The sequence below is a fragment of the Sinocyclocheilus rhinocerous genome, unplaced genomic scaffold (genome assembly GCF_001515625.1).
Source record: "Sinocyclocheilus rhinocerous isolate Xijiao unplaced genomic scaffold, SAMN03320098_v1.1 scaffold1493, whole genome shotgun sequence".
NCBI lineage: Eukaryota > Metazoa > Chordata > Actinopteri > Cypriniformes > Cyprinidae > Sinocyclocheilus > Sinocyclocheilus rhinocerous.
This window is the reverse complement of record NW_015640467.1, coordinates 314108-341239: the sequence shown is the minus strand read 5'-3', so window position 1 is coordinate 341239 and position 27132 is coordinate 314108. Positions and strand designations below refer to the sequence as shown.

At 36.2% G+C, this 27132-nt stretch overlaps 1 protein-coding gene across 1 annotated transcript in view; it reads left to right on the top strand.

Annotated features, from left to right (window-relative positions):
• LOC107753065 (ankyrin repeat and fibronectin type-III domain-containing protein 1-like) overlaps window positions 1-27132 on the top strand; it is a 77585-nt gene that overhangs the window by 35516 nt on the left and 14937 nt on the right. Inside the window, exons 4-14 of the mRNA XM_016569168.1 lie at window positions 638-678; window positions 8669-8791; window positions 17683-17890; window positions 18172-18379; window positions 19027-19224; window positions 19304-19417; window positions 20690-20787; window positions 21856-21946; window positions 24587-24694; window positions 26236-26335; window positions 26436-26565. Of these exons, the coding sequence (XP_016424654.1) occupies window positions 638-678; window positions 8669-8791; window positions 17683-17890; window positions 18172-18379; window positions 19027-19224; window positions 19304-19417; window positions 20690-20787; window positions 21856-21946; window positions 24587-24694; window positions 26236-26335; window positions 26436-26565 (1419 nt within the window). The remainder of the gene's footprint in view (window positions 1-637; window positions 679-8668; window positions 8792-17682; window positions 17891-18171; window positions 18380-19026; window positions 19225-19303; window positions 19418-20689; window positions 20788-21855; window positions 21947-24586; window positions 24695-26235; window positions 26336-26435; window positions 26566-27132) is intronic.

The window sequence follows — 27132 nt, the reverse complement described above, 5'->3', positions numbered from 1 at the left end:
ATTCAAACGCGAGTTTTGAGCAGTGTAGAGTAGCGCTTGTTGTTTGTCATTTCTACGATTATAAATGCAGACATGGTTTTCTGTTTACACAGCGTGATGCAACGCAACGCGTAAAACGACAGTATAAGTCATTATAATCTATAATTTCTGTCTGTCTGTCTGTCTGTCTGTCTGTCTGTCTGTCTGTCTGTCTGTCTGTCTGTCTGTCTGTCTGTCTGTCTGTCTGTCTGTCTGTCCGTCCGTCCGTCCGTTGATAGTTGAATAATTAAGGGTTAATGTACTGTTAACCAGACATTATTACCAAATAAACCTTTGGTAGGGTACTAGAGACCATCTGACTGTGTGTGAACCAACTTATTTCACGGCTGCTTACCAAATTAATAAATAAATGGACATGAAATACTAATTTGAGTTTAAATTACTGGATTATGTGAGAAGAAAGAGTGTGGAACGATACATGAGACAGATATGTAGGAGTTGGTGGGTCAACTGATTACATGATACATGATCAAATGTAGCAATTGACCAATCAGAATCAAGTATTCCGGAGTGTAATAATCTGTTAAATGACTGCAGTGTTTAGAGATGACTGTATCTCTGTAACTTGGTCGTAACGTTGTGTTTGTGTGTGTTTCAGAGTCTGGGCTCCATCGACAGGAAGGGAACACAGCAGAGAAGGTAAGACACGTCTGTGTCACGCTCTCATTTGGGTGATGCCAGGGTTAAATATGCCATAATGAAACAGTCAAGTCATTGGGAATGTGTTTGACCTTAATTGGGCCTAGTGACCCAGAGAACAGAGAGATAATCTAGTTTTAGCCAAACTGTAATCTAGAGTAAGCATTTATAATGCCAAGCTGAATGCGATTATGTGTTAGTCTGAAGTGAGCATTTGCGAGAAAATTCACCAAAAGTGAGCTAAATTAGACATACAGTAACTTTCCTTTGGGGTCGTCTTCAATTGGGTAGGTGTTTCTTATTTTGTTTTTTTTATTTTAAAAATGCACAAAATTTTCGGGGTACAGTTAGAATGTGTTTAGGGTTGATCCACGGCGCGAAGTTGAAGTATTTCCTCAGCGACCAGCAAGTATCAGCTATCGAACTCTTTTGGAAGTCCAAACAAAGTAGTTTCGCTTTCGCAACGAAGCACACAGCACCTTCACGACATGGCGGCGGCGGCAACAATACTACAGCGAGAATAAAAGTTACGCCTTCTTTCTTTGCGTGAACATTTGGGCGGCGTTATGCAAATCTTCCCACATAGTGATGTAGATATGTGGGGGCGTGTTAGAACGAGCCGTTTTAGGTAGGTGTGGCTGACTCTTAACTTTTATAAAGAATATCTCTTTGGATTTGAAACTTTAGTCTTTGCAACTTTACAGATCTTCTTTATGCACCAAGAGCTTGTAACACTCCAAAGAGAAAGGAAAAATTGAAATCGCATCATATGACCCCTTTAAGTTAAAATGCGGCTTCACAAGTCAGTAAAAATGAAACAAGTATCTCATGAAAGAAATGGATGCATTAAGGATCAGGGTACTACAGTATCGCTAAGTGTTGTGACAGCAGCTCTATAGTTCACTGAATATGTGAGCGCAGTAACTTGCTTCTGTTTCCTGTAGGTTACGCATCAGCTGCATTTGCTATGTTGCATCTCAAAAATTAGTGAAATAAGTCTCTTTAATGTTTTAGCGCTCCTGACATGTTAAATCGTCTTATTATTGGGTCGGTGTCTTTCTGAGTCTGTGAATTATGAAACTGTCACACAATGTGGCGTAGGAGAGCCTTCCTATCAACAAGAACACCATGTTACCTTGGTTACTAGATTGAAAATGGCAGATCTCCTAAATCTGTCACTAATGGCTGACTAATGAGAACTGAACCGCTGATCGGATCTGATCAAAGGACGAGCACAAGATGAAGTCTCGTTTTCCTCTCTGGGTAGGTTATATAAAGCCGCTTTGTGAGATTTCTCACCCAAGATCGATGATAGCTGATGTAGTGTCGGTTATTTGGCCTAATTAGTATGTCATCATTGTCAGTAATTAGTTAGTAATTAGTGTCTGTTCTGGTCGCAGGTAAACGGCTCCATGTAGCAGTTAACAATGTGTCCTTACCAGACATGAAGCGCCAAGTCAGTGTTTCATCCTTGCTGAAAGTTAAATGCTGTGCAAAGCAACAAAATCACATTTAATAATTTCACAAAATCTAAAATCAAACTGACAGCAGTTAAATACACTACTGTTCAAAAATTTGGGATCAGTAAGATTTAAAAAAAAAAATTCTAAAAGAAGTCTCTTCTGCTCACCAAGGCTGCATTTATTTAATCAAAAATACAGTAAAATTCTGAAATATTATTACAATTTAAAATTGCTGTTTTCTATGTGAATATATTTTAAAATGGAATTTATTCCTGTGATGCGAAGCTGAATTTTCAGCATCTTCAGTGCTTCAGTCTTCAGTGTCACATGATCCTTCAGAAATCATTCTAATATGCTGATTTGCTGCTCAAGAAACATTTCTGATTATTATCAATGTTGAAAACAATTGTGCTGCTTCATATTTTTGTGGAAAGCGTGATACATTTTGTTTTAGGATTCTTTGATGAATAGAAAGTTCAAGACAACAACAGATATTTTAAAAAAGAATCTTTTGTAATATTATAAATGTCTTCACTCTCACTTTTCATCAATTTAATGCTTCCTTGCTGAATATAAGAGTTAATTTATTAAATTATTAATTTTTTTAAAACATAGTGATCCTAAACTTTTGAACTTTTTAGAGACCTGTCACATATGTGCCATAAGTCGTCTCAAATGGAATTGAATATGAATACGTTTTTCCATTTTTTTTTACTAAAAATGTGTATAGACAGTTTATTTTTTGAACGTAACTCTGAAATATACAATTTTGTTCATGAATATGCGGTTTACTTGCTATTAAGTGTCTCGGAATAAACTTTGGCAAACGTTGGAAGACTTTCCAGTCAGGCAGACAGAATGAAACCTGTGTGGCCTTATGTTTAGAAGTTAAATTCAGCCAGTCACATTGTTTTTGTGTGCACTGAGTGAACGCAATCAGTGAACGAACTGAATTAGTGAGGAATAAAATGCATGCGCTCTAACCATTTGTGGTCTCGCGTTTGGACGCCTAGCAACCAATTGTGAACAAATCACATTAACCTTAAGTTGTAAGACTAGTTTTTGTGGATTGCATAACTGAAGGGAGAAAATCAAATGAATTAGCATGAATGATATATGGCAGCAGTGTGTGCATGTCTCTCTGTCTCTCTCTCTCTCTCTCTGACCCACATAAGCATTTTTCACATAAACAGTCTAATAACTTGAATAAGTGTGCATGTTTCAGTGTTTGGTTTTGTGGTTGATGTGTGTATGTGTAAAGGTTGACTCAGCCGTGTGTGTGTGGAGGGGCTGGCGTTGTGGTTTGCGTCTTTGATGTGGTTTGGCCATGAAAAGTCTGACGGTTCCCCAACAGTGCCGTGCCAGAGACACACACACACCTCAATAAAGCCCCGCCAGAGGAACTTTCCTGCGAAAACATCGCCTGGCATCGTGTGTGTGGCATCGTCTTTTCCGTTCTAATTTTTCTCATTCTCTCGCACACAGACATATATATATGCGCACATTTGGCCACGGGTCTGGTTGTAGGTACGGAGATGACACAGCGGAAACCACCGGCTCGGAGAACTTCCTCACAAACACACGCTGTTGTGTTACCGAGCGTGTGTGTGGTTTGCGTCTATAAATGTATGACACGTTCACACGCTCGTGATCCGCTCCAGCATAAATAATCACCGTGATGGCTGTCTCCACTCTGATTGGAATCTTGACGCCATGTGGAATTGTGGGATTCTGGAGGGAACGACAAGATGGGAGACGCTTTCGGTCCATTCCGGCATTCCGGCAAAGACCAGAGAGAGAGAGAGACGGGGCGAGTAGGTGGCCCTCTAGAGAAGCCACTTTTATTTTGGAGTTCTGGGAACATGAATCTGAAGTGTGTGTACTAGACTGATGAGTTTATAGCTGTACTTGGTGTTGATATACATGTGGTTTTCTTTATAATCAAAAATATACCAACTTTTCAGCTTCTGAAATTGCTTTTTGACTGCACAGGCTGTTGATCAGTCGTCATAATATAGCAGTCATTTAGAATTGACTACGATAAATTACAATTTATTTCTGGGATTTGATCAAGATTTAGAATTGCAATTCAAATTGAAATGTAGGGAAGAAGAATTAGGGTTCATTGAAATTCCAAGAAATGTATTTAGCTGTAATTGTCGACTAGAGAAGCAAAAGTTATCAAGACAACTTTTAATGTTGATTAGAAATTTTTGATTAAAGTTTAAGAAGCCTCAAAATTTGAAGGTTTATATGCTTGATGGATGGACAGAGTTTGATGGACGGATGGATGGATAGATAGATGGATGGATAGATAGACGAAAAGACAAATTGCCGGATAGATAGATAGACAGACAGACAGACAGACAGATAGATAGATATATAGATAGATAGATAGATAGATTTTTTGGGGGGATCTGGGTGGAAGAACGCTTCATTTCCCAGAATGCATCACTGATGCTGAATTGTGAATTCAGTAAATTCCTCCTCCTGTCACTCAAATTTAAATGCCAGTTGAACTTCCTATGAGGAGTGTGACTGATTCCAATTTAAATTCACAATCATGATTTGAAAATTAAGTTGATTCTTCTTTTCTGAGTCACTTTAATGATGATTTTTGTTCATTGAAAGTAAAAAACAAACCCCAGTGCTAACGTGTGTGTGTGAGGTGTAAAGAGCACCTGAAAACCATACTTGAGTAAAAGTACAGATACCTTATAGCGAAAATGACTCCATTAGAAGTTACAAGCCACCAATTACAAAACGACTTGAGTAAAGAGTATCTGATTTGATCAGTACTTAAGTATTTAACTTAAGTATTTAAAATGAAAAAGTCCAAGCCTTCTTGCACTAGACGTGCTGGCTTCAGCCTCACCGCTGGCTGTAGTAATGCCCTCATCTCGTATATAAAACACTGGGATTCCTACCTGCTAATGCACTCACATTCACATAAAGAAGCCTTGTTGACAAGTTTGGGTGAGTAAGGCCAAAACGCACAAGATTGCCCTGTAGATCGCAATATTGCTTCTTTTGTAGTAAAAATAAGCTGCTGCAGAAAAAGTTAGGTGCCATGCAAAATGTAATGAGTAATTGCATGAATTATTACAAATGTATTGGAGTGAAGAGTATACTGATTCAAAAATGAAGTGAAGCAGAGAGTAAAAGTTGCTAATACCTTTGATACTCAGTAAAACTACAAAGTAGACAAAAATATACTCAAGTACAGTAACTAATTACATTTACTCAACTACTTTACACCACTGGTGTGTGTGTGTGTGTGTGTGTGTGTGAGAGAGAGAGAGAGGGACAAAGCCTTTAAGTGGAATAACGGCACGACACATTTGATGTGCGGTATGGAGAGCTTTTATTTTAGCCCTAACTAACCAGTTTCTGTCTGCGCTGGCACTGCTGTTTAATACTGTGTGTGTTTGGTATTTATATGCTCGTCTAATGAGCAGCCTGGGCCGAAGCGCTGGATCTGTGCACTGGCTGCAGTCTGAGCGCCCATCGACATCAAACAACACAGGCAGACACTCACCTCTCCCTCGCTCTCCAGCTCCAAAACCTAGTGAGACGCCTACCTAGACAGCATACAGATAGTACTGCCTTCACTCAAAAAATACTTTGAATTGCATATCAAATTTCCATCCAGTTGAATTACAGTTTTAACAGACTTAACTTAATATGATGCATATTTGTCAGTCATACATCAATGAAACCGGTGAGATTTACACACTCAAAAAATCATAGCATTATTAATAACGATTTTATTTTATTTAAATAATCATAAAATGCATTTATTCAGATTTTAGTACTATTACAGAAATCTGACCTATTTCATTTATGCATGACTGGCAGCGTTGGGTAAGTTACTTTAAAAAAGTAATTAATTACTAGCTACTAATTACATCTTCAACAGTGTAATTACTGTAGATTACTGTACTAATAACTCTCTCTAAAAAGTTTTGCATTACTTATTGCAACCTCGACCAGTTGAACGATACAAGGATGGACATGAAACTGCTCTTTTAATTCTTTTAAATAAATAATATAAAATTGCATAAATTATTTTTGGACTGACCAGTGTATTTAAAGGGAGAAGGAATTGTCCTGTAGTCTATACAGTATTTAATGCAATTACATCAGAAGTAACTAATTAAATTACAGAAAAAATAAGAGTAATCCCTTACTTTTAAATTACAGTAGTTATTAACTTAGTATTGCAGTACACCTAACACTGCTGACAAATATGCTTCTCATCAAGTTTATTAGTTTGTTTGTTAAAACTGTGTGACAGTTCATTTATAAATCCAGTTCATTTCATTTTTATTCATTTTATATTGCTTTCCACTTGCATGTTCATACTTAGAATCATTGTGAAATCAATCAAATGTATTCAAAGCAATTTGAATGAATGTATTTTGAAAATATTATTTAAATAAAATCAAATAGATGCTAATAGTTAAAAATAAACTATGCTATGATTTTTTGAGTGCATAAATCTGACCTGTTTCTTACCTGTATTGGATTTATTGATGATAAATATATAAACCTGGTTATTGTGTTTTTAAAACACATTCAGTTTATTGTTACTATTAGAGAAATCTGACCTGTTTCATTGATGTATGACTGACAAATATGCATCACATTAAACGGCATAATCAAAATGCATGGAAATTTTATATGCAATTCAAATACAGAAATTCTAAATTTAAGCCTAAATATTTTTGAGTGTTCTATTGGCCAAATTCTACAATGTATCCTTCATAAAGAAGGCAATCCCAGAATGCTTTGTGCAGCTGACTTGATTTTGAAACAGATCTTCTCTCTCTCTCTCTCTCTCTCTCTCAATCATGTCTCAAAGTGCATACGAATTAAGCATTGACTTGTGCCGTGTTTATGTTTGGTATTTATTTTTATACCGGCGTTTGTGTGTACATGTCCGTACGGCGTGTGTGTGTGCTCTTGAAGGAGGTGATGTCATCACTCAGGCCTTCCTACTGAAAGAAATCTTCTAATGGCATTACATCAGCACATGGGACCCCGACCGAGCGCAGTGTCATCCAGAACAGCTGCCGCCGGAATCAGATTCATCCCGCTGTCCTTCTTCCTGTCTTATTCCCAAATGGCTTCTTTCTAGGAACATTCCCTCTAGAAATACGGATGCGGTCACCTCTCCGTGGCATGAGCGTTTGGGACGCGCTGGCACTGCCGTTCGCCCGCTGACCTTGTCCTTCACTGTTTAAACATTCTTCAGTCACACTTGTTGACTTGTTTGTCATTAAGCGATTGCAGGATCGTTCATTCACGCATTTGCAGCTCTGTCAGCCTCACACGCACAGATCTGCATATAGCGTCCGCTGCTGCTGTTATGACGACACTGTTGCTAATGAGACGACTAATTCAACACATGCAATCCCTCTTACATAAAGTTTTACAGGGGAATCTCTTGGAGAACATCTCCAGGTCATATTGCACCTTATTGTGACATTATTTTCTTGATAATTAGACATATTTTCCTTCTAAGTTTTTTAAAATGATTTTTTTTAAATATACAGTTGGTCCAAAAGTCTCAGACCTCATATAAAATCTTTTAAAAATGGGAAAACCTGGGATTAAAAATAAATAAATAAAAATTAAAAAATTAAAACCTGGAAACAAACATCATTTTAGGATTTTGAACGATGTAAAACAGTAAAAAGAATGTATTTATTTATTTAAATGTAATATGTTTATTATTTAGTTGTTTTGTTATATTATCCACATTTTATTATTTATTTATGTATTAATAATAATAATAATAATAATAATTTTATTATTAAATGTTTTATTTATTTATTTTTGATTCAACCAAGCTAAAGTGTTTAAATTTTTAAAGTGATGCTGAAATGGTTAATTGTACTATTTGTTTGTAATTGAAGATCAAATATTTATACACATGATGGAAAATATTTGGTAAAACTCTGGACTGGTGAAAACCTGGAAATAAGCAAAATTTTAGGATTTTGAAGAATGTAAAACAATGAAAAAATTTCATTTTGTTCATTCATTTATTGTTTTTAAATGCTATTTATATTTATTAATTTTATTTCTTATTAATAAATGATATTATTTATTATTTATATGCTTATTATTTGTTTTGTTTCATATCATTATCCATATTTGTTAGTTATATATTTTTTGCTATGAATAATAGTAATAATAATAATAATAATTTTATAATTATTATGTTTTATTTTATTTTCATGATCTTCATCCATTTTGGGCAAAAGGATTTTTGATTGAAGTGATAGAAAAAGTTGATCTACATTTTTAAAGTGACACTGAAATTACTGAAATTAATTGTACTATTTGTGTGTAATTGAAGATCAAATATTTATACACATGGATCATGATGAAACCTTATGATGGGAATGTTTGGTAAAGCTCTGGACTGCTGTCAAGCAGTGTGTGTTTATTGAAACATTGAGTAAATCCGTGTATGTATTAGAGTAATCATGCTATTTCTGTCTGTTTGTGTTTCTCAGGACTGAGTCTGAGATTGTGAAGTTCACCCAGAGACTCTCTTTGAAGGACAAACACTGCAAGGAGGACAGGAGTCAGTTGTCCAGACCTCCGGCCTACAGGAGGCGCTCTCTCAGTGTGGACTGGTAACACAACATTTGCATCAGTCTATGTTTTCAATAATGTCATTTTAAACCGCTAAAACTAGTTTGCGAAACCAGCCATTTGGACTCAAAAGATGCCAGAGAAGCCGTGCTGGCTCTGAATGCTGCTAGTTACCCAAAGTTTTTCCTCTGCTCATCTCTACAGACATCATGACTCCAGCTCTGACTGTCTCTCTGCTCTCCACCCTCTCCGTCTGTCACGGCTGATGCATGTCCAAAACTCACAAATCTGACTCACTTCCAACATGCTTTTCTTGGGCGCTTTTTCTGAGATCATCATCATGCGCTTTGTTTTAAAGGCACATGAATCTCTCTGCCTTTTTTTTACTGTTTAAGAAAAATTACCAAAGTTTGACCACAATTACTCATTTGGACACACAATTTTTAAAGGTGCTTTTCACAATATGCTTTACACAAAATCATGATGTCGCATTTAGCAGTTTAGAGCTGGATGCGACATTTTGCGACGATACAAGCAATCAAGCAGTTGAGATTTGATATATAGTATATATCCCTTTATGTGAGTATACTGTATGTATGCAAATAAAGTTGGCCATACTTTGTGTCCAACATTATATAAAAAGCTAGTCAATAATATAGTTATAATAGCAAACATATAATTAAATAGGCCCAAATGATTTTATTTAATAGTTTATTTTTGATCATTATATATATATATATATATATATCAAATATATCTATACTGCACATTTTTTTGTTGAATGAAATATGTTTATATGTGCAGAAATTGCTAGTTAATGTTATCACATTGGACTAAAACTTACTGACTTTGCACACATATGGTATAACAGCTTTCCCCAAAAACTGGATAATTTTTGTACTTTTTTAGGATTTTTCCCCACTTTGTTACACTTGTGGTCTTCCCAGTCCACAATGACTGGCCTACGCAAAAAATTATTACTTATTATTATAATTATTATTATATTATATTATTATAATATTATACTTATTATATTATTACTTATAAAAAATTATTATTACTTATTAATAAATTATTATTACCAAATATTGGATTCAATCTCTTTGTCAACTTTTTTTCTGTCGGTTAGCACAGGTTTTGTATTTCTTTTTGGAACTGGTTGATCATAGACCTCACTGATCTGAGCTCATGCACCTCTGTTTTTAAATGGACATTGCCAAAATTATCCATAAATAATGCTTTTTTCACTCCAAAATGAGGCCTACGACCAATCAATTCCAAAAAGAAATACAAAACCTGTGCTAATTGGAAGATCGAATCCAAGATTTGGTGGTGATACAGCATAATAAGAGATTATACAAGCAATTTTTAAAAGGCCGGTCGTTTTCGACTGGGAAAACCAAATTAAAGGGATAATTCACCTAAAAAAAGAGTTTCTTTCTTCTGTTGAATGTAAAACAAGACATTTTAATGTATTTTGGTTGATGGTACCCATTGACTTCCATAGTATTTTTTTCATACTATGGAACGCATTGGCTACCGGCAACTGTTTGTTTCCCAACATTCTTCAGAATATCTTCCTTTACGTTCAACAGAAGAAAGAAACTGGTTTGGAACAACTTGAGGGTGGGTAAATGATGACAACATTTTAATTTTTGGCTGAACTATCCCTTTAAGTAAAGGATTTTCCGTTAAAAGGTATTTAAATCAGCCCATTGTAAACCTGCTAGTATGCACTTTTATGGTGTTGAACTACAAGTTTATGTGCTTTTGTTTGTGCATGAGAAGAGGTTTGTATCGGCGGCCGCATCTGGGTCGTGGCATATGGCAGATTGGGAGCCGGGCTCCAGAGACACATATAACTCCGGGGAGTCTCGGGGCAACGTGTCCCCAGGATGTAGCCACCCTGGCTGGGCACGATGCGGGCTGGGCCCCCCTGTTTTCGGGACTGCACAGAGACTCAAGCAGACTCCCTGTCACCTCCTGCACGCCGAGCTGTCTGTCGCCAGAGCCTCTTAGACGGGCCTAACGTCACACACACATGTACGGGGCCGATGCACAAAGACACATAGGCGCACACGCATTCATACATTGATTGATCCCGCGCTCACACGCGCGTCTCGTCCCCTTGCAGAACATCCCCATGGCGACGGTCTTCTGTCTCTGCTCATCAGAATTAGAGAGATTTGCCCCCTGGGGTGGGGGGGTGAACAGGTGGCGGGCAGTTGAACTCCACACAGCAAACACTCTCACAGGGGAGCGACTACTACTGCGACATCACACGCGCATACCGCCGCATGCACACAAATACTCCCGCGGTTAATCTCTTAATCTGCGCAGATTAGAACGCATACGCCCACAGCAGAAACACGCAAACGCGCAGACGCACACATGATTGGAAAAGACCATGGCTTTACTGCGTTAAACAAACTTGCTCCTGTTCTAATGCCGTCAAAGCGACATGCGCGTATGCACAGGTGAATCACACGAAACGCATTTCACTGCAAATTCAAATGAAAGAAAATGCATTTTCTTTAATGAAAATTAAACCGATTTTTGTTTTGCAATCAGACATTATTTTATTTATTTATATTGTTGTAATGCAGAAAAGTGTCTTTATTGCTGTAATGTGAATATATATATATATATATATATGTATATATATATAATTTTTATATGTATACAATATATTATTTAAATTGTAAAATATTTTTAATGATTTTAAAGCATTTTAAAGGAAGAAGCTGCAGGCAAAATTCATGCACTGGTCAATTTTGAGGTCAATTTTGCAGGTTTTTATTCCTAAATATATGGTGAAAATCTGTTGACAGTGTTTTAACAGTAATAAAAAGAGACATCAAAAATATCCTAGTATGTCAACAAAATGAAACAATTGGCTGCATCAACTGTTCAGATTTTTGTTCTAGAAATGTATGCAAATTTAATTAGATAATACCTCATTTGCATATTCAAACAGCATTTCAGAAAACTTGTCATACAAAGCAGTTGTCTTAATGTACTGTGATTAATCAGCTGGGGAAAGTGTGATGAGATCTATTAGTTCAAATCCTATTCACCTGTACTTTATTATGATAATCACTACTGAGAAAAAACTGAAAAGTAAAACGCCCAGATGCATTATAGTAATGAGAATTTTTGGTGGAAAATTTACTTAATTGTCATTAAAATAATGGGACATTCTTAAAAATATGCTTTGATTATGGCAACTATTATATCTTATTTCTTGTCTGTTGATTTTGAGCTGAAATGTGACCCGTTCTTGTGAGATTCTGATTCTGAAGTGCGTTTGCATGCTGAAGATCTCTGTGGTGACATGCAAACCTGTCGGCGTGTCTTTCAAACGGCGAGGGAATCATCTGATTAGCTTTGATTCCCCATTGTGTGTGTGAGAGGTCGAAGGGTTAGACTGGCTCCACTAGGCATGAAGTACACAAGAGAGAGAGAGGGGTTCTGTTGACCCTAGTAACACACACACACACTAATCTGTAATATTGTCCTCACTGCCCCCCTCCTGTTGCTTACTGTCACACACACTCCCCCTCCAAATTTTGGCTGGTCGGACTGCAGTCTGTCTGGTGCCAAGAATCAAATTTCAGACTCTCCTTCTCGCAGCCACATATAACCCTCGGAGAGGAGTTCCTCTGCCCCCTTTCCGTCTGTTATAGCCAGCTACTCTAAAAGAAAGAGAGACGTCGTCCTGTCTGCTCTTTGCACATTTCTCGTAAAACATTCCAAATGTCACCAGAGTTTTGTTTGGCAGAGTCACTGTTTCTCTCACACATCCGTTCATTCTTATCGTTGCGTCTCTTGCAGTCGTGTGTCGACATAAAATCTACGCTTGCAGTTGTTTAGAATCAAACATGTACTGTATCTCTAAATTTATACTTTATTTACTTGGTTCCATGTCAGAATTAACCTAATGAGTAAAATCATTCACGAACTCGTGATTATAGTTAAGGAAGCTCAAAATTTTACTAAGTAGTGTAGGTAAAAACATCTCCGTCTACGATGTTCTTTCTTAGTTCTTTAATATTCTGAAAGACGATATTAATTGAATGCAATGCAACTGAACTGAATAACGATGTGATCATTTTATGAATGCAACATAATATCGAAAAGCTTCTCTCTAATTTCTACATTTAGATTCTACAATTTCCAGATTTTAAATTCAGAATTCCTAATTAAGTGCTAAATAACTTTACTGGTAACGTTTAATTTTTTCAATTAGTTTCTTGTTTAAAGATGCACAATCTGAAGTGATATGTTTTGCTGTTGTCAAAAGAGATTTTAATTACAATACATATATTTAAAGGCCGTTTGCTCAAAATGAGAAATTCAGTTGCACCGGAAATCCAAACTTTCCAGTTTTATTCCTTCTGAAGGTTATTAGAGAAGGGTTTGTTAAAATATCATTCGCCTGGTTTTGTAATATTTTATTCTGGAATATATGGTGAAAATCTATTTTTCTGTTCTCTAAATTCTACATTTAGATTCTGAAGGTTTTTTCCCAGATTTCTAAATTCTGAATTCTTAAATAACTTTACTTGTTTCATTTTTTGTTATATTTTTTCTTGTTTAAATATGCATAATCTATAGTCATACGTTTAGTTGTTGTGAAAAGAGACAACATTTTTAAACTTGTTCAATGAAAGTTGAAACTAACAGCAAATAAAACCTTTTTTCCATTGAATTTCAATAAAATTTCAATAAAATAAATAAATTAAATAATTGGTAACCATTTTCAGTAAAGTTCCATTTGTTGACATTAGTTGACTACATTAGTTAACATGAATGATACTTATATTAATCTTAGTTAAGATTAAGTTTAACATTTACTAATAAATTAGGGCTGGACAATAATTCAATATCAATATGTATCGCGATATTATTTTTTTCAATAACGGTGATATGATTTTTAAACACATTTCCGATATTTCGATATACATTACCAGTTTCCCATACATTGATTTATTTGTGCCGTTTTTTATTGATTTATTGATTTATTTTTATTTATTGGCGCCGACGGTGATGGCTGCCTCCGTGGCGTGCTCCGCAGTTGAAATAAAAAGCTTTTGTAACATTATACACTATTCCATTCAGTATAATTTTTTATTATTTTTTTGGGAAAGAAATGATAGAAATTAATACTTTTATTTAGCAAGGATGCTTAAAATTGATCAAAAGTGATGATAAAGGCATTTATAATGTTACAAAAGATTTTTCATTCAGATAAATAGTGTTCATATCGATATCGGAATTATATCGTATCGACCGAAATTAAGAAATATATCGTGATATTAATTTTGGCCATATCGTCCAGCCCTATAATAAATTATTAAAATCAAAAGCTGTAAAATAAAAAAAAATAAAAAAAACTTCAATAAAGCCTAAACCCAACTTTGATTGAAAGTATATTAAAATTTGATAAAAGGCAAAGATTGTACATCCCATTATACACAGCAAATAATATAAATCAAATGAACAACTGTACAATATTAAAGGTTAAATGCACTGTTTATCTTTGTTCTTGCTGTCAGTGTTATGTAAAAGGTTCCTAATATTATCTAATATTGTTTTGGGAGTCTCCTGCAATAGAATAACATGCATGCATGGTCAAAAAACGCTTTCGTTTTTTCAAAATAAGCATTTAATATCACCTCATTTTCCAGTGATTCTCAAACGATTCGTTCGAAGCAGTTCTAAGATTCAGTCTCTCTAAACCCCTCCTTTCCCTGAGCCTACTCTGCTCTGATTGGCCAGATGGCCCAGTCTGTTGTGATTGATAATCCATCTTTCAACAGCAAGCGTTTTGTGAATCCCGCGTTGAACTCCCTGAGATTAGAGAAGCAGTCGTCAGTAAAATGGCGTGTTTGTGGGTGGGGTCAAGTTGTTCGCGGCCGGCCAACGTAGAACATAGGCTGGAATTATGCAAATGTGTTACCCCGTGACGTGTAGCCGTCACGGAATTGGGATTCGAATTACGGCTGTACAGAGTCAATTCTTTATTTTGGGAGACAATAGCTATGTTTCCATCCAAAGATGCGAATTTAACTTTTTTAATTTAATTTAACTGATGCACAAAACTGGAATATCGCATAAAACATTTGCGAATAAAGCACAGTTTCCATCCAACGAGCCAAAGAGAACACAATCGTCACTTCCTGATAAACTGGCACTAAATATCTCTAAGAAAACTAGGAGAAGCCACTGAATATAATAATTTTCATATGTAATAAATTACTTGCGCTTCAGAGCGAGCAGACGTAACACAATAAATGCGGTCATTGCTTTTAGAGGTGGATGCCTGCTGTTTTGGAATGCAGTCATGTAAGACATTAATTATACAGAAATACTTTGATGACAGACTTTCCTCAGGCATTTCAGAACGACCAAAACAACATATAGATGCTGTGAACGAGATCGGTCCACTGGTTAGTCAATTTATCCCGTCTCATAGCGCAAAGTCACATGACTTTTTCAGTGCGCATGGTGGAATTTATTCGGTAAATGTGTTTCCATTGTAGTTTATGCACATTTTTTCTTATCGGATTAAAAGTTTATTCTACTCAGTTGTGCGCATAAGTTTTTTTATGCGCATTTTTAGAATTTATGCGCATCTTGCGGTTTTTTATGCGATAATCCAAAATGCGCATAAAAATAGGTGGATGGAAACATAGCTAATAACTATTTATCGTGCACTTTAGAACTTTGCAGATCGTTTACATTCACATACAGCTACATTACACACGGCATGAAAGGCAATATTGGAAATGGCATAATAGGGGCACTTAAAAATATATATTTTTTAAAATATGATGGAATAACATGCATTGATGAATTGTGCAGAATAAGCCCAGGAATGTTCCCGTTGTCATTTATTTTCTGTATAGCAACATCAGATCTAAAAACCGAGGGACAAATATACTCTCCAGCTTTTATCATTGTCTCACATGAAACAAAGCGGATAATTTAGCGGCCACATTAGCGGCGGTATTGGGCTGAGTTTGATCTCGGAGGTAAATGTGAACACGTGTTCGGGGAAACGGTAAAGAGTAATCTCTTACCATCAGTAAGCTCAACACATGCACATGTGTGCAGGATTGCATGTGTTTATATACGCCTACTGTTCTCAATGACTATTATTCTTAGACGGAGGCATTACTCACCCAATTTTCCATACTATGGCCTATTCTCATTTAACCTTGACTTATTGGACATGTTAAATGTGCTCGTATTTGCGGGCTAAATTTTGCTTCGCCTTTTGATGTGATGCCAGACGCAATCCACGGATATTTGAGCACTTTTGCCCCAAACTTGACTGTGTGTTTGTGCACACAATGTAAATAAGTGTGTGTTGCTGTGCACAGTGCAATCCAAGCATTTTTCAAATGAATAGCATTTTGAATTACAAATACGTTCTCCAGCGTGATTTGAGATTCTGTACAAAGAGTCACATGATCAACGTACAGAAGTGCTACTATGTTTCTTTGTTTGTAAATGTTTCAAAGTTCTAAATCTTCCAGATTTAAATCAGATTTGGAATCCCGGGTTTTCTGTGTGGTCTCAGACGTTTGGACCTCACAGTAGTTGTGTGGTGGGAAACTGTTGTGTGTGTGTGTGTCTGTTCTATTCTGTCACTATTCGTCTGATGGGGTGCTGAGACGGCTGTGTTAACATGTGGTGTCCCTGTTTCTTTTGTCTTTCTCTCTTTATCCCTCGTTCTTTCATCTGCTAGTCTTTCATGTGAGTGCACGCGCCGTTCGCTCGGCAGCCCGTGTGTTCGGCACAAGAGGAGAAACTTTAAGCCCGGAGATCAGCCGCCTTTGAAACTGATCCGGCCTGCCACAAATATACCCACTTTTATCTGCACACAGCACATACCTGCCCGTTAAAATAACCGCGTTATTAACAGAGCACTCGGAGGTGTTCATCTGTTTCTGACCGCGTGTATCCGAAGTGGACAACGCTCCGTCCTAATACGAGAGCATTTGTGACAGTTGTAGTTCTTGGAGCGCTTTGTTCTCTTTCCAAATCTGAAGTCCCTCTGAATGAATCTTCATATCCATGTATACATGTATACAATATTAGTGGTCAATCAATATAGGTTTTTAGTTGTTGATTCTTAAAATTGTACTTTTAGTCCCTTCCAATCTTACTCTATTTTTTAAAAAAAATTAAGAATAAACCTCACTATTTTTTTATGTTTTAGAACAAGAAAAACGTATTTGCAAGAAAGATTGTAAGGGACCAAATTTAGAAAAATAAACTTAATTCAAGTTTTATTCTCTGAAAAGTCAAGCATAATTTTGCATCTCAAGTGAAGTATTTTTATTTTTAGTCAATTTATTTAAATTTATCATTTTATATAGGACCCATTAGTAAACGTTAGTTAATACATTAAATAAAATTAACTAATGATGAGCAATTAATTTTACTGTATTTTTCTTCGCAAACAATTAATTAACTGTATCTTTGTTAACATTAATTAATAAATTACATCTGTTCATTGTCAGCTCAGGTGCGTTAAATATTAACAGGTACAGCTTTAAATTTTAGTATTGTATTAGTAAATGTTGAAATTAACTAACTAAGATTAATAAATGTCTTTTTATATATAAAAAATGGAACCTTATTATATTAAGTGTTATTGAAATATTTAATGGAAACAAGACAGAAAATACATGTTGAATATGTTTTGGTGGAGGATTTCTTGTATAAAAAGGCTATTTTTACATAGATGTATTTAAGTCCACTCATTTTTGCACACTGAATATAAACCTTCAAAGAAAATAATTAACACTTTTTTTATTATTATTATTATTATTATTATTATTTTGTCCTGAGGACAGTGCTGACAGCATCTCTCTTTATTCCTCATAAATTCTCATTTCTGGTGTAATTTCTTTTTCAGGGCAGAATCCAAAATGACTCAACAGATTCCAGACCCCCATCCTCTGATTCCACGCAAATACGCCAGCACGTCATGTTCGTCTCCGCCGAACGCCGCGCGACGTCTCTACAGAAACCTGTCTGGAAAGTTCCGCACGGCGAACCTTGTTCTGGATGATACGGCTCTCCCGGGCCAGTCGGACAAGGACCATTCGCACAAAACCACCATGGTGAGATGCAAACACTTCAACAAGAAGTATGCAATAATAGAAACCAAATTAGTCTGACTTTGCAGCTTTTTCTGGCTAAGAACCACCCACTTACATATGACTGACATATAAGGCAACCAATCACAACTGATGATGCTTTAACCTTCAAAGAACCATATTGCAACTCAAAAATCACATGCAGTCAAAAATGGCATTGGTATATTTCATGCATGTCTGTGTTTGCAGTTTTACAGCATGCATTTTTCTATGTGTGTGAGATATATCTATGCATGCATGTCTAGTTCCAGGGAAACGAAGCTCTGTTTGAAGCTGTGGAGCATCAGGAACTGGACGTCGTGGAGTCTCTGTTGAACACCTTCAGTCTGGAGGAGCTGGACTTAAACACCCCCAACAGTGAAGGACTGCTGCCGCTCGACATCGCTATCATGACCAACAACGTCCCCATGGCCAAACTTCTGCTGAGAGCCGGGGCCAAAGAGAGTCCCCACTGTGAGTACACACTCCCTGTGATCAAACGCATGCAGCACGAGCCCCACTTTATGAATCATAAACCATACATCTACAGATGTTTGCCACATGCTATACATTACAATAAAGCTGTAGTGGCTTATTGCTTCATTATTGAATTTATTTTATTTTCTTAAATGTGTATATATATATAGTATTTATAGAGTTTTAGCTTTTAGTTTTAATTACTTTTTCTTATTTGTAAGTCGCTTTGGATAAAAGCGTCTGCTAAATGACTAAAAGTAAAGTAAAGTAAAGTAAATTTAACTGTACACAAGTATAGGAAATAAAGTGAAATTTTCAGTGGAATTGGTTTGACTAATCAAATGAAAGGGGTTTTAGTGCCGCTCACATGTGCGAATAAAATATCGAAGACATAAACATTATTGTACATAATAAAAAAGAGAAATCAAGCCCAATTTTTGTTTTCAAAGAAAATGAGAAAAAAACAAAACAAGACATCTTTTCCTTTCTCGTCATTACTTTCCAAATAGGAAATGAAATGGTTAAAACGTACTTAAAACTGTTCCTGGGTTAAAAAGTTTGAAGAATCAAAACTCTGGTTTATTTTTCATTATTTGACAAGATGTTTGCAGGTGTTTGTTTAATGTGTTTTTTGTATCCTCTAGTTCTAAGTCTTGAAGGCAGAGCCGCTCACCTGGCCTCCCTGGTGCAAGAGGCGGAGCATCGCATAGCAGAGCTAGTTGCCCAGGTGACGGGGGAGGAGCCTGGGGAGGGGGAGGGGTCAAACAGAGAGAGACATCTGAAAACCTGGGAATGGAAGCTCCGCCTCTACATGCGCATGCAGACTGGATACACACACGCCAGTAAGTAACACACACACACACACACCTGAGGATATAGCAGCCATGTGTGGCACTGAGTGTTTCTTTGTGTTGATTCCAGGTCCTCCTGAGCCTCCCAGTGTCGTTCATCTGTCCGTCAGCAATAGCACCAGTCTCAGAGTTTACTTCCAAGAGCCTCTTTGTCACAATTCTGCTGTTATTACCAAATACCGCGGTGAGTGACCCCTGACCCCTGTTTTAAGATTTAGATTATATCACTAAAACACATGAACACACACAACTGACTAGTCAACTAGCTGGTGAGAATCAGCAATTTGACTGCCAACTAGAGAATATATGCCAGATTATATCGAGATGATGTCACTTTTCACATATATCACGTAGCTCCATTGCCAAATTCACACTTTTATATATTTGTAGTTTTTATTAATATTTTTAATTGCCTTTTTTATTTTCATATATTTTCATATATAAGTAGTAGTAAGTAAACTAGTTGTATAATATTGAAGTTTTATCAATATTTTAATTGCCTTTTATTTTTATATATTTTCAGTTTTAAAGTAGTAAAAATAAGTAGTTGTAAGTAAAATAAGTATACAGTATTGTAGTTTTTTAATATTTTTAATTGCCTTTTATTTGAGATATTTTCAGTTTTATTTTAATTAGTTAATTTTTTTTATTTAATTAATTTTTAGTAATTTTGTTATGTGGTTTTGTCAATTTTATTTTTTATTTTTTTAAATATTACACTTTTTTTGTTTTAGTTTTCATTTATTTGCAGCTAGTAATTCACTTATTTAAATTAGTTGCAAAGGTAAAAATGACAATTTTCATTTAGTTTAAGTCTAATAGTTATATTTTGTTTTATTCCAGCTGTATTGCAAATAACAAAAATGTTTTAATAGCTTTACTTTTAGTTAATTCATGAATTTAGTTAATTATTTGCTGATAAATAACCCTGATGCTGTTATAAACAAAAATGTCAACAATTCTGTGTTTTTCTGTCAATATGGGGTGCTGTGTGTACATTAATGAGGAAAAAAAATTAACTTAAATGATTTTAGCAAATGGCTGCAATATAACAAAGAGTGAACAATTTAAGGGGGTCTGAATACTTTCCGTACCCACTGTATATATTACCCTTGGTTGTAGTATCTGTCAGACATTAGGGTTGTTTAATGGGTCCCTGAGTGGTGCAAACAAACTTAGACCATCTTAGAAGTTTAGAAGTTTGCTGGTCAGACTTTGTGAACAAAAAACTACCCCGTATCTCTTCATTTTCACATTTTGCCATCACATTATACAAAACAACAGCACACAAATAGACCAGGACACAGTTTGTTTCACCATATAGAACAAGCACAGTTGAAACCGCATGATATGTGACTAGTAGACACAGTATGGCATGGTGGTAGAACTAGTTGACTAGTCAGTGCAGCTCGGTCTGTGCATCTGCTGAATGACTGCTTGCCTATGTGTGTCTCAGTGAGCTGGAGCAGCGTTCCTTCATTTACTCCATTACTGGGTGAGACGGTCATTGAAGACGTGACTCAGCTCCAGTATGACATCACTGGACTTCCAGCGGTTAGTATGTGCAGTAAACCGTACTGCAAACAATATTACCACAGCTGTCAAGCTCCAAAAAGCACCGGAAAGCTTCACAACATACAGCTTGTGCACTATATTTCAGATTTTCTGAAGCCATATGATAGCTTTGTGTGAGAAACGGAGCTGACATTAAAGTTATTTGTGACCTGCTCCATCTTTGTGGAACACATTAACCCAGAAATGTATTTTTAATTTTATGAATGAAAGAAGCATTTTATGAAAGCAGCGGATCTCAACTACTAGGAAGCCTCAGAAAGATAACTCTAAAAAAGTATTTAAATACTTTTACAAACATTAAAGACAAAACAAACATTAAAATAATCTAAAACAACTAAAAAAAAAATCCCCCCCCCAACAGCTTCTAGACCTGGAAAAGTCATGTAAGTAAATTATTTCTGAATTTACATTTTGGGTGAACTGTCCCTTTAAGCTATAAAATATCTTTGATTAATTTTAATATTATAGGTAATTTTAATATGAATTGATTAATTTTAATATTACAGTAAATTTCTTTGGAGGAAAGAAACGTTGTTAGAGGTGGAGAACCTTCTGAAAAAAGATTACTGTTTATCATATTTAAGTTTTGTTATGAGCTTTTGTCATTTTTATTAATTCTTGTTAATGTTTCCATTTAGTTAAAAAAAAAATTATTCACCGTGTATGTTGTATTTTATTTCATTTAGTTGCCAAAGCAACATTTCTATATTTTCCGTATTTCTATATTTAATTTTATTTCAGCTTAATTTCAATCGATGAAAACAAATTTTAATCGTTTTATTTTTATTGTTAGTTAATTATAACAACATCGGTGCACAATAAAACAATAAAAATATTGTTTTTTATTAGTTTTGTAAGAACAACAAAAGTGAGCAAACAACAAACAAAAAAAGACAAAAAAAATTTAACAAACAAATAATTAAATAAACATGAAAAAAGCCTGATGAATTTGAACTCTACTGAAAAAAATGAATGTTTTTAATGAATTAAACACATCGCATCTTTTCCAGTGGAAGGTTGTGTTAAATACAACATCTCTCGTTTCAGGGCACATGCTGCTATGTCCAAGTATCAGCATATAATATGAAGGGATGGAGTTCACCTCAGATAGCTGAACCTGCTTGTGCTACACCTTCAAGTGAGAACACACACACACACACACATTCAACAACAACAAACAGGACAGATGTTAGTCACGTTTGCTTTCTAAGAAGTTGCATGACGTGTGTGTGTGTGTGTGTGTGTGTGTGAGATTATGTATCTGTGTTTGTGTATGTTATGTCTTGTGTCCTCATTTTTTATGTTTGTGAGGACAAGCCCTCCTTTTCTCCCACAGATTTTAGGGCTCTTTTATGTCAAGTGTGTGTGTTTGTGTGTGTGTGTATTGAGCATGCTAATTTAAATGTGTGTGTTTGTGTTTTCCATTTCGACTCCCTCTGGAAATATTGCATGTCTGTGAGAAGCTGTAAAGTCGCAGACAGAACGGCTCTTATACACCAACTCACACACACACACTTGTTGTCTCCCTCTACAATTCATGCTCACATACACACGCCATTTTACACGCACACACAGAAATGATTTTCACTCAATTTCTCTTATTTACATTTTGCGTCCTTCCTTTTTCCCATTCGCTGTATCTCTTTCATAACACACACGCGCACACACTCTTGGTGAGGTTAGCTGGGCTGAAGAGAGGGTCTGTGTTAGACATTCCCGGAATAGAGTATCCATGTTTTCCCTGCTTCCTCAGGAACCGGCCTGCAACCAACACACCGTCAGAACATCATCCTGTTTACTGTCCTAAGAGAGTGTGTGTGTGTGTGTGTGTGTGCGCCTGATGCAGGGATAGAAGGTTTTTATGTTTGTGAGGACAAGCCCTCCTTTTCTCCCACAGATTTTAGGGCTCTTTTATGTCAAGTGTGTGTGTTTGTGTGTGTGTGTATTGAGCATGCTAATTTAAATGTGTGTGTTTGTGTTTTCCATTTCGACTCCCTCTGGAAATATTTGCATGTCTGTGAGAAGCTGTAAAGTCGCAGACAGAACGGCTCTTATACACCAACTCACACACACACACTTGTTGTCTCCCTCTACAATTCATGCTCACATACACACGCCATTTTACACGCACACACAGAAATGATTTTCACTCAATTTCTCTTATTTACATCAAGTTTGCGTCCTTTTTCCCATTCGCTGTATCTCTTTCATAACACACACGCGCACACACTCTTGGTGAGGTTAGCTGGGCTGAAGAGAGGGTCTGTGTTAGACATTCCCGGAATAGAGTATCCATGTTTTCCCTGCTTCCTCAGGAACCGGCCTGCAACCAACACACCGTCAGAACATCATCCTGTTTACTGTCCTAAGAGAGTGTGTGTGTGTGTGTGTGTGTGCGCCTGATGCAGGGATAGAAGGTTAATACTGAATGATTTACTGACAGATTAGTGTACACACATTACATAATCACATAGGTTTTGTCTGGTCGTAAACATTTACCACCCTGAACACTATAGCAACTACAAAGCAATGCCGTGGCAACCTTCTTCAACACCCTAACAACCAGCCAGAACACCCTAACACCACACCTTAGTAACACCTTAGCAACCACACTGAACATTCTAGCTACATCCTAGAACCCCCTAGTAATGCCTTAGCAACCACTGCCACAAACATTGCCCTTGCATCCTCTGTCAACACCCTAGCAACTGCCCAGAACACCCTAGTAATGACTTTGTAAACACCCATAACACCATAGCAAACACCAAGCAATGCCCTGGCAACCTCCTTCAAGCAACAATCTAGAACACCCTAGTAACAACTTAGCAACAACCCAGAACACCCTAGTAATGCCTTAGCCACCATTAAGAATACCATAGCAACCACCAAGCAATGCCTTGGGAACCTTCTATTCTAGCAACCCCCCAGAGCACCTTAGTAACATTTTAACAACCACCCACACATAGCAACCACTTAGCAATGCCCTGGCAACCACTCACAACACCCTAGCAACACTTTAGCATTGTTGTGGCAACTTTTACATGAGCAAACACCGGTTACCATAAGAAATCACCTAGCAAACGCCCACAGCACCATAGCAAACACCTAGCAATGCCCTGATGACCACCCAAAACACCCTAGCAACACCTTAGCATTGTGCTGGCAACTTTTACATGAGCAAACAACAGTTACTATAGGAAATCACTTAGCAACCACCCACAACACCCTAGTAACTGGATAGCAACACCTTAGCATCATGCTGGCAAATTTTGCATGGGTAAACACCATTTACCATAGGAAATCACCTAGCAACCACCCACAACAAAATAGCAACCGCCTAGCAATGCACTGGAAACCACGCACAACACCTTAACAACTGCATAGCATTAAGCATTGTGGTGCCAGTTTTTACATGAACAAACACCAGTTACCATAGGAAATCACCTAGCAACCACCCACAACACCTTAGTAACACATTAACAACCACCCAGAAAACCATAGCAACCACCTAGCAGTGCCCTGATAACCACTCACAACACCCTAGCAACTGCATAGCAACACCTTAGCATTGTGTTGGCAACTTTTACATGGGCAAACAAGACGAAATTTCCTAGCAACAACCCACAACACCATAGCAACAACCTAGCAATGCCCTGGCAACCACCCACAACACCCTAGCAACCAACCTCCCACAGCTTTGAAAGACCTTTTCATATGCATCTGTTGTTTTTTTACCCACAATGCACTGTTTTTTGAATCTCTCTCTGTGTTTCTGCAGGCTGGAGGGAGGTGGACGGTCTTCCCCCCCGCCAGCAGGGTCTGAAAGAGGCGTTGGAGCAGCTCCTGGTGCAAATTAAAGGGGCACACCGTCACTGCGCCTGCCACGGTAAACACTCACTCACTCACACTGGACCTGAATGAAACCCTCCTCATTCACAGCGAGTCACCGCCACCACTAACATCACAGCACTTTAAAACAAATGCTGAGTGAATGATTCAGAGGGCTGGAACGCGGGTGTCTGCGGTGCGATGCCGGGGGTCCTGTTTGTTGTTTTTATGGCATCAGCGCTTAGGGTTTATTTTACTGGGAGTCGAAGGGGATACATTTGACTCGACTGTAGGGAGTAAAGCACACTGGTGCGTGCGATCACATACTCTATGAGGAAATCACCACCTGCTCATTCCTGTCTCTTTAAACTCCAATTAAACTAGAAAAGGGCCTTTAGATACATAGGCATCATCTTCACTGAATAAAAAAAAAAAAGAGATAATTGTCCAGTTTTGAGAAAAAAAAGACTATTTTCTTACAATTTTACAAGTTTATATCTCACAATTCTGACTTTAAATCTCACAATTGTGTGTTATGAAGTCAGAATTGAGATATTAACTCGCAATTTTGAGAAAAAAAGAGAATTTCGAGATATAAACTTGCAATTCTGAGAAATAGTCACAATTTATATCTTGCAATTCTGACTTCATAACTCGCAATTGTGAGTTTACAGCTCGCAATTCTGAGAAAAAAGAATTACAAGAAAAAAGTCAGAATTGTGAGATAAAGTCACCTTTTTTATTATTTATTCAGTGGTGGAAACGGGCTTTCATACTTCACTGTCTTCTCACTGCTGGCTGTAAAATATGTGGAGTCAAGCAGATGCTTTACCTTCCTTCATTCACACACACTGCATAAAGAGTTGCACCAATTTAAAGTCACTTGAATTGGGGTCTGTAAAAAAAAAAAACTGGGAGATTTATTGCCAAAAATTAATTTTTGAATGCTACACTAACAGTGCTGTAGTGTTATCATGGTATATAATATCATGTACTTTTTTAAAATTTATTTTTTATTATTTTTACGACCGTTAAACACATTTAAACTCCTTTTCTCATTACTGTATGGAAAAAATAATCTAATTTTATTATTAGAATGCTGTAACGGAAATCATCCTGTCATAAGGTGATGTTCTTTTTTTCTGTTAACATCAGCATAAATTACATTCTGTACAAAAAAATTATACTTTACAAGTGCTTAATTGTTATAAAAATAACATCGCGATCCACTAAAATAATTTTTATTTTGTTTAAAAACAAGACTTTTATTTTTTTGGATTAAGTATGTCTTTTTGGTAATTTAATTTAAATAATTATTTGATTACAGTAATTGCCATTTTTGGCAGTATGTCAAAAAGCTATGCATTTTATTCTATTTCAATCACTAGTGTTTTATATGCACTTCATATTCATTAATGGGTCTAATCTGTATCCTTATGAATATTCAGGTTAAAGTTAAAAAGCAACAGCTATTACTATTGAAAAGCAAATACTATTAGTGAGTTATCATTTAATCTGAAAGCTAAAACTGCACATCTGAACTCCTCTACATGAATATCTGTGCTGTATTTGACATGTGTGACCTCTCTGTGTGTTTAGAACAATGCAAAGCCTCGTCAAACACCAGGAAACACTCTGTGTCTAAAAGTCTGAGGCATCTCTTCCAGGCCACCAGCAAATTTGTCAAAAATCTGAAAAGGTGAGAGAAAACAGCATCAGAAAATGCCTGCTGCAGTGTTGAACGCTCTCAACACACCATATCTTGCATTATCTATGACTTTCTCTCTTCCTCTCTGTAGAGGCCTTTATCTGGCCTGTATATTTTATAAAGATGAAAACGTTCTGGTGACTCCAGAGGATCAGCTGCCCGTCGTTGAGGTGGACGACTCGTACAGCTGTCACGCGCAGGATTTACTCTGGTTTACAAAGGTAACAAAGTGTTGCACGCAACCAAATCACTCTGTTGAACCTTCTTGTGATATAACCAATCAAAGCTTTTGTAATAGTACTGGTTTGGTGAGGTGTATTGCCTGTGGTTTAGTTTTAGCTTTTTTTTTTAAGTTTAAATAAATGTAATTGTTATTATATATAATTGTTAGTATTATAATTGTTTAAAAAAAAAAATAATTTAAATTATATAAATATATAATATTTTATATATCAGTCAGCTTTAATTATATAGCGCTTTATACAATATGGATTGTTTCAAAGCAGCTTTACAGTTATAGACAAGAAAATATTGATTCAGTGATGCAAACAAACTTCAATTCTGCTGTAAAGCAGCTCTAAAAATACAATAGTAAGCATATGTATGTATGTAAAGTTTATTTTATATTTATAATTTTTTTTAAACAATTAAAATAAATATTTACAAAATAAATAAATAATTTAAATATTTTATGTATTTTAATCATTTAGTTTTTTACTGGCAATATATAAAAAATATATATATAAAAACTAAATATAATATTATTAATATATATATATATATATATA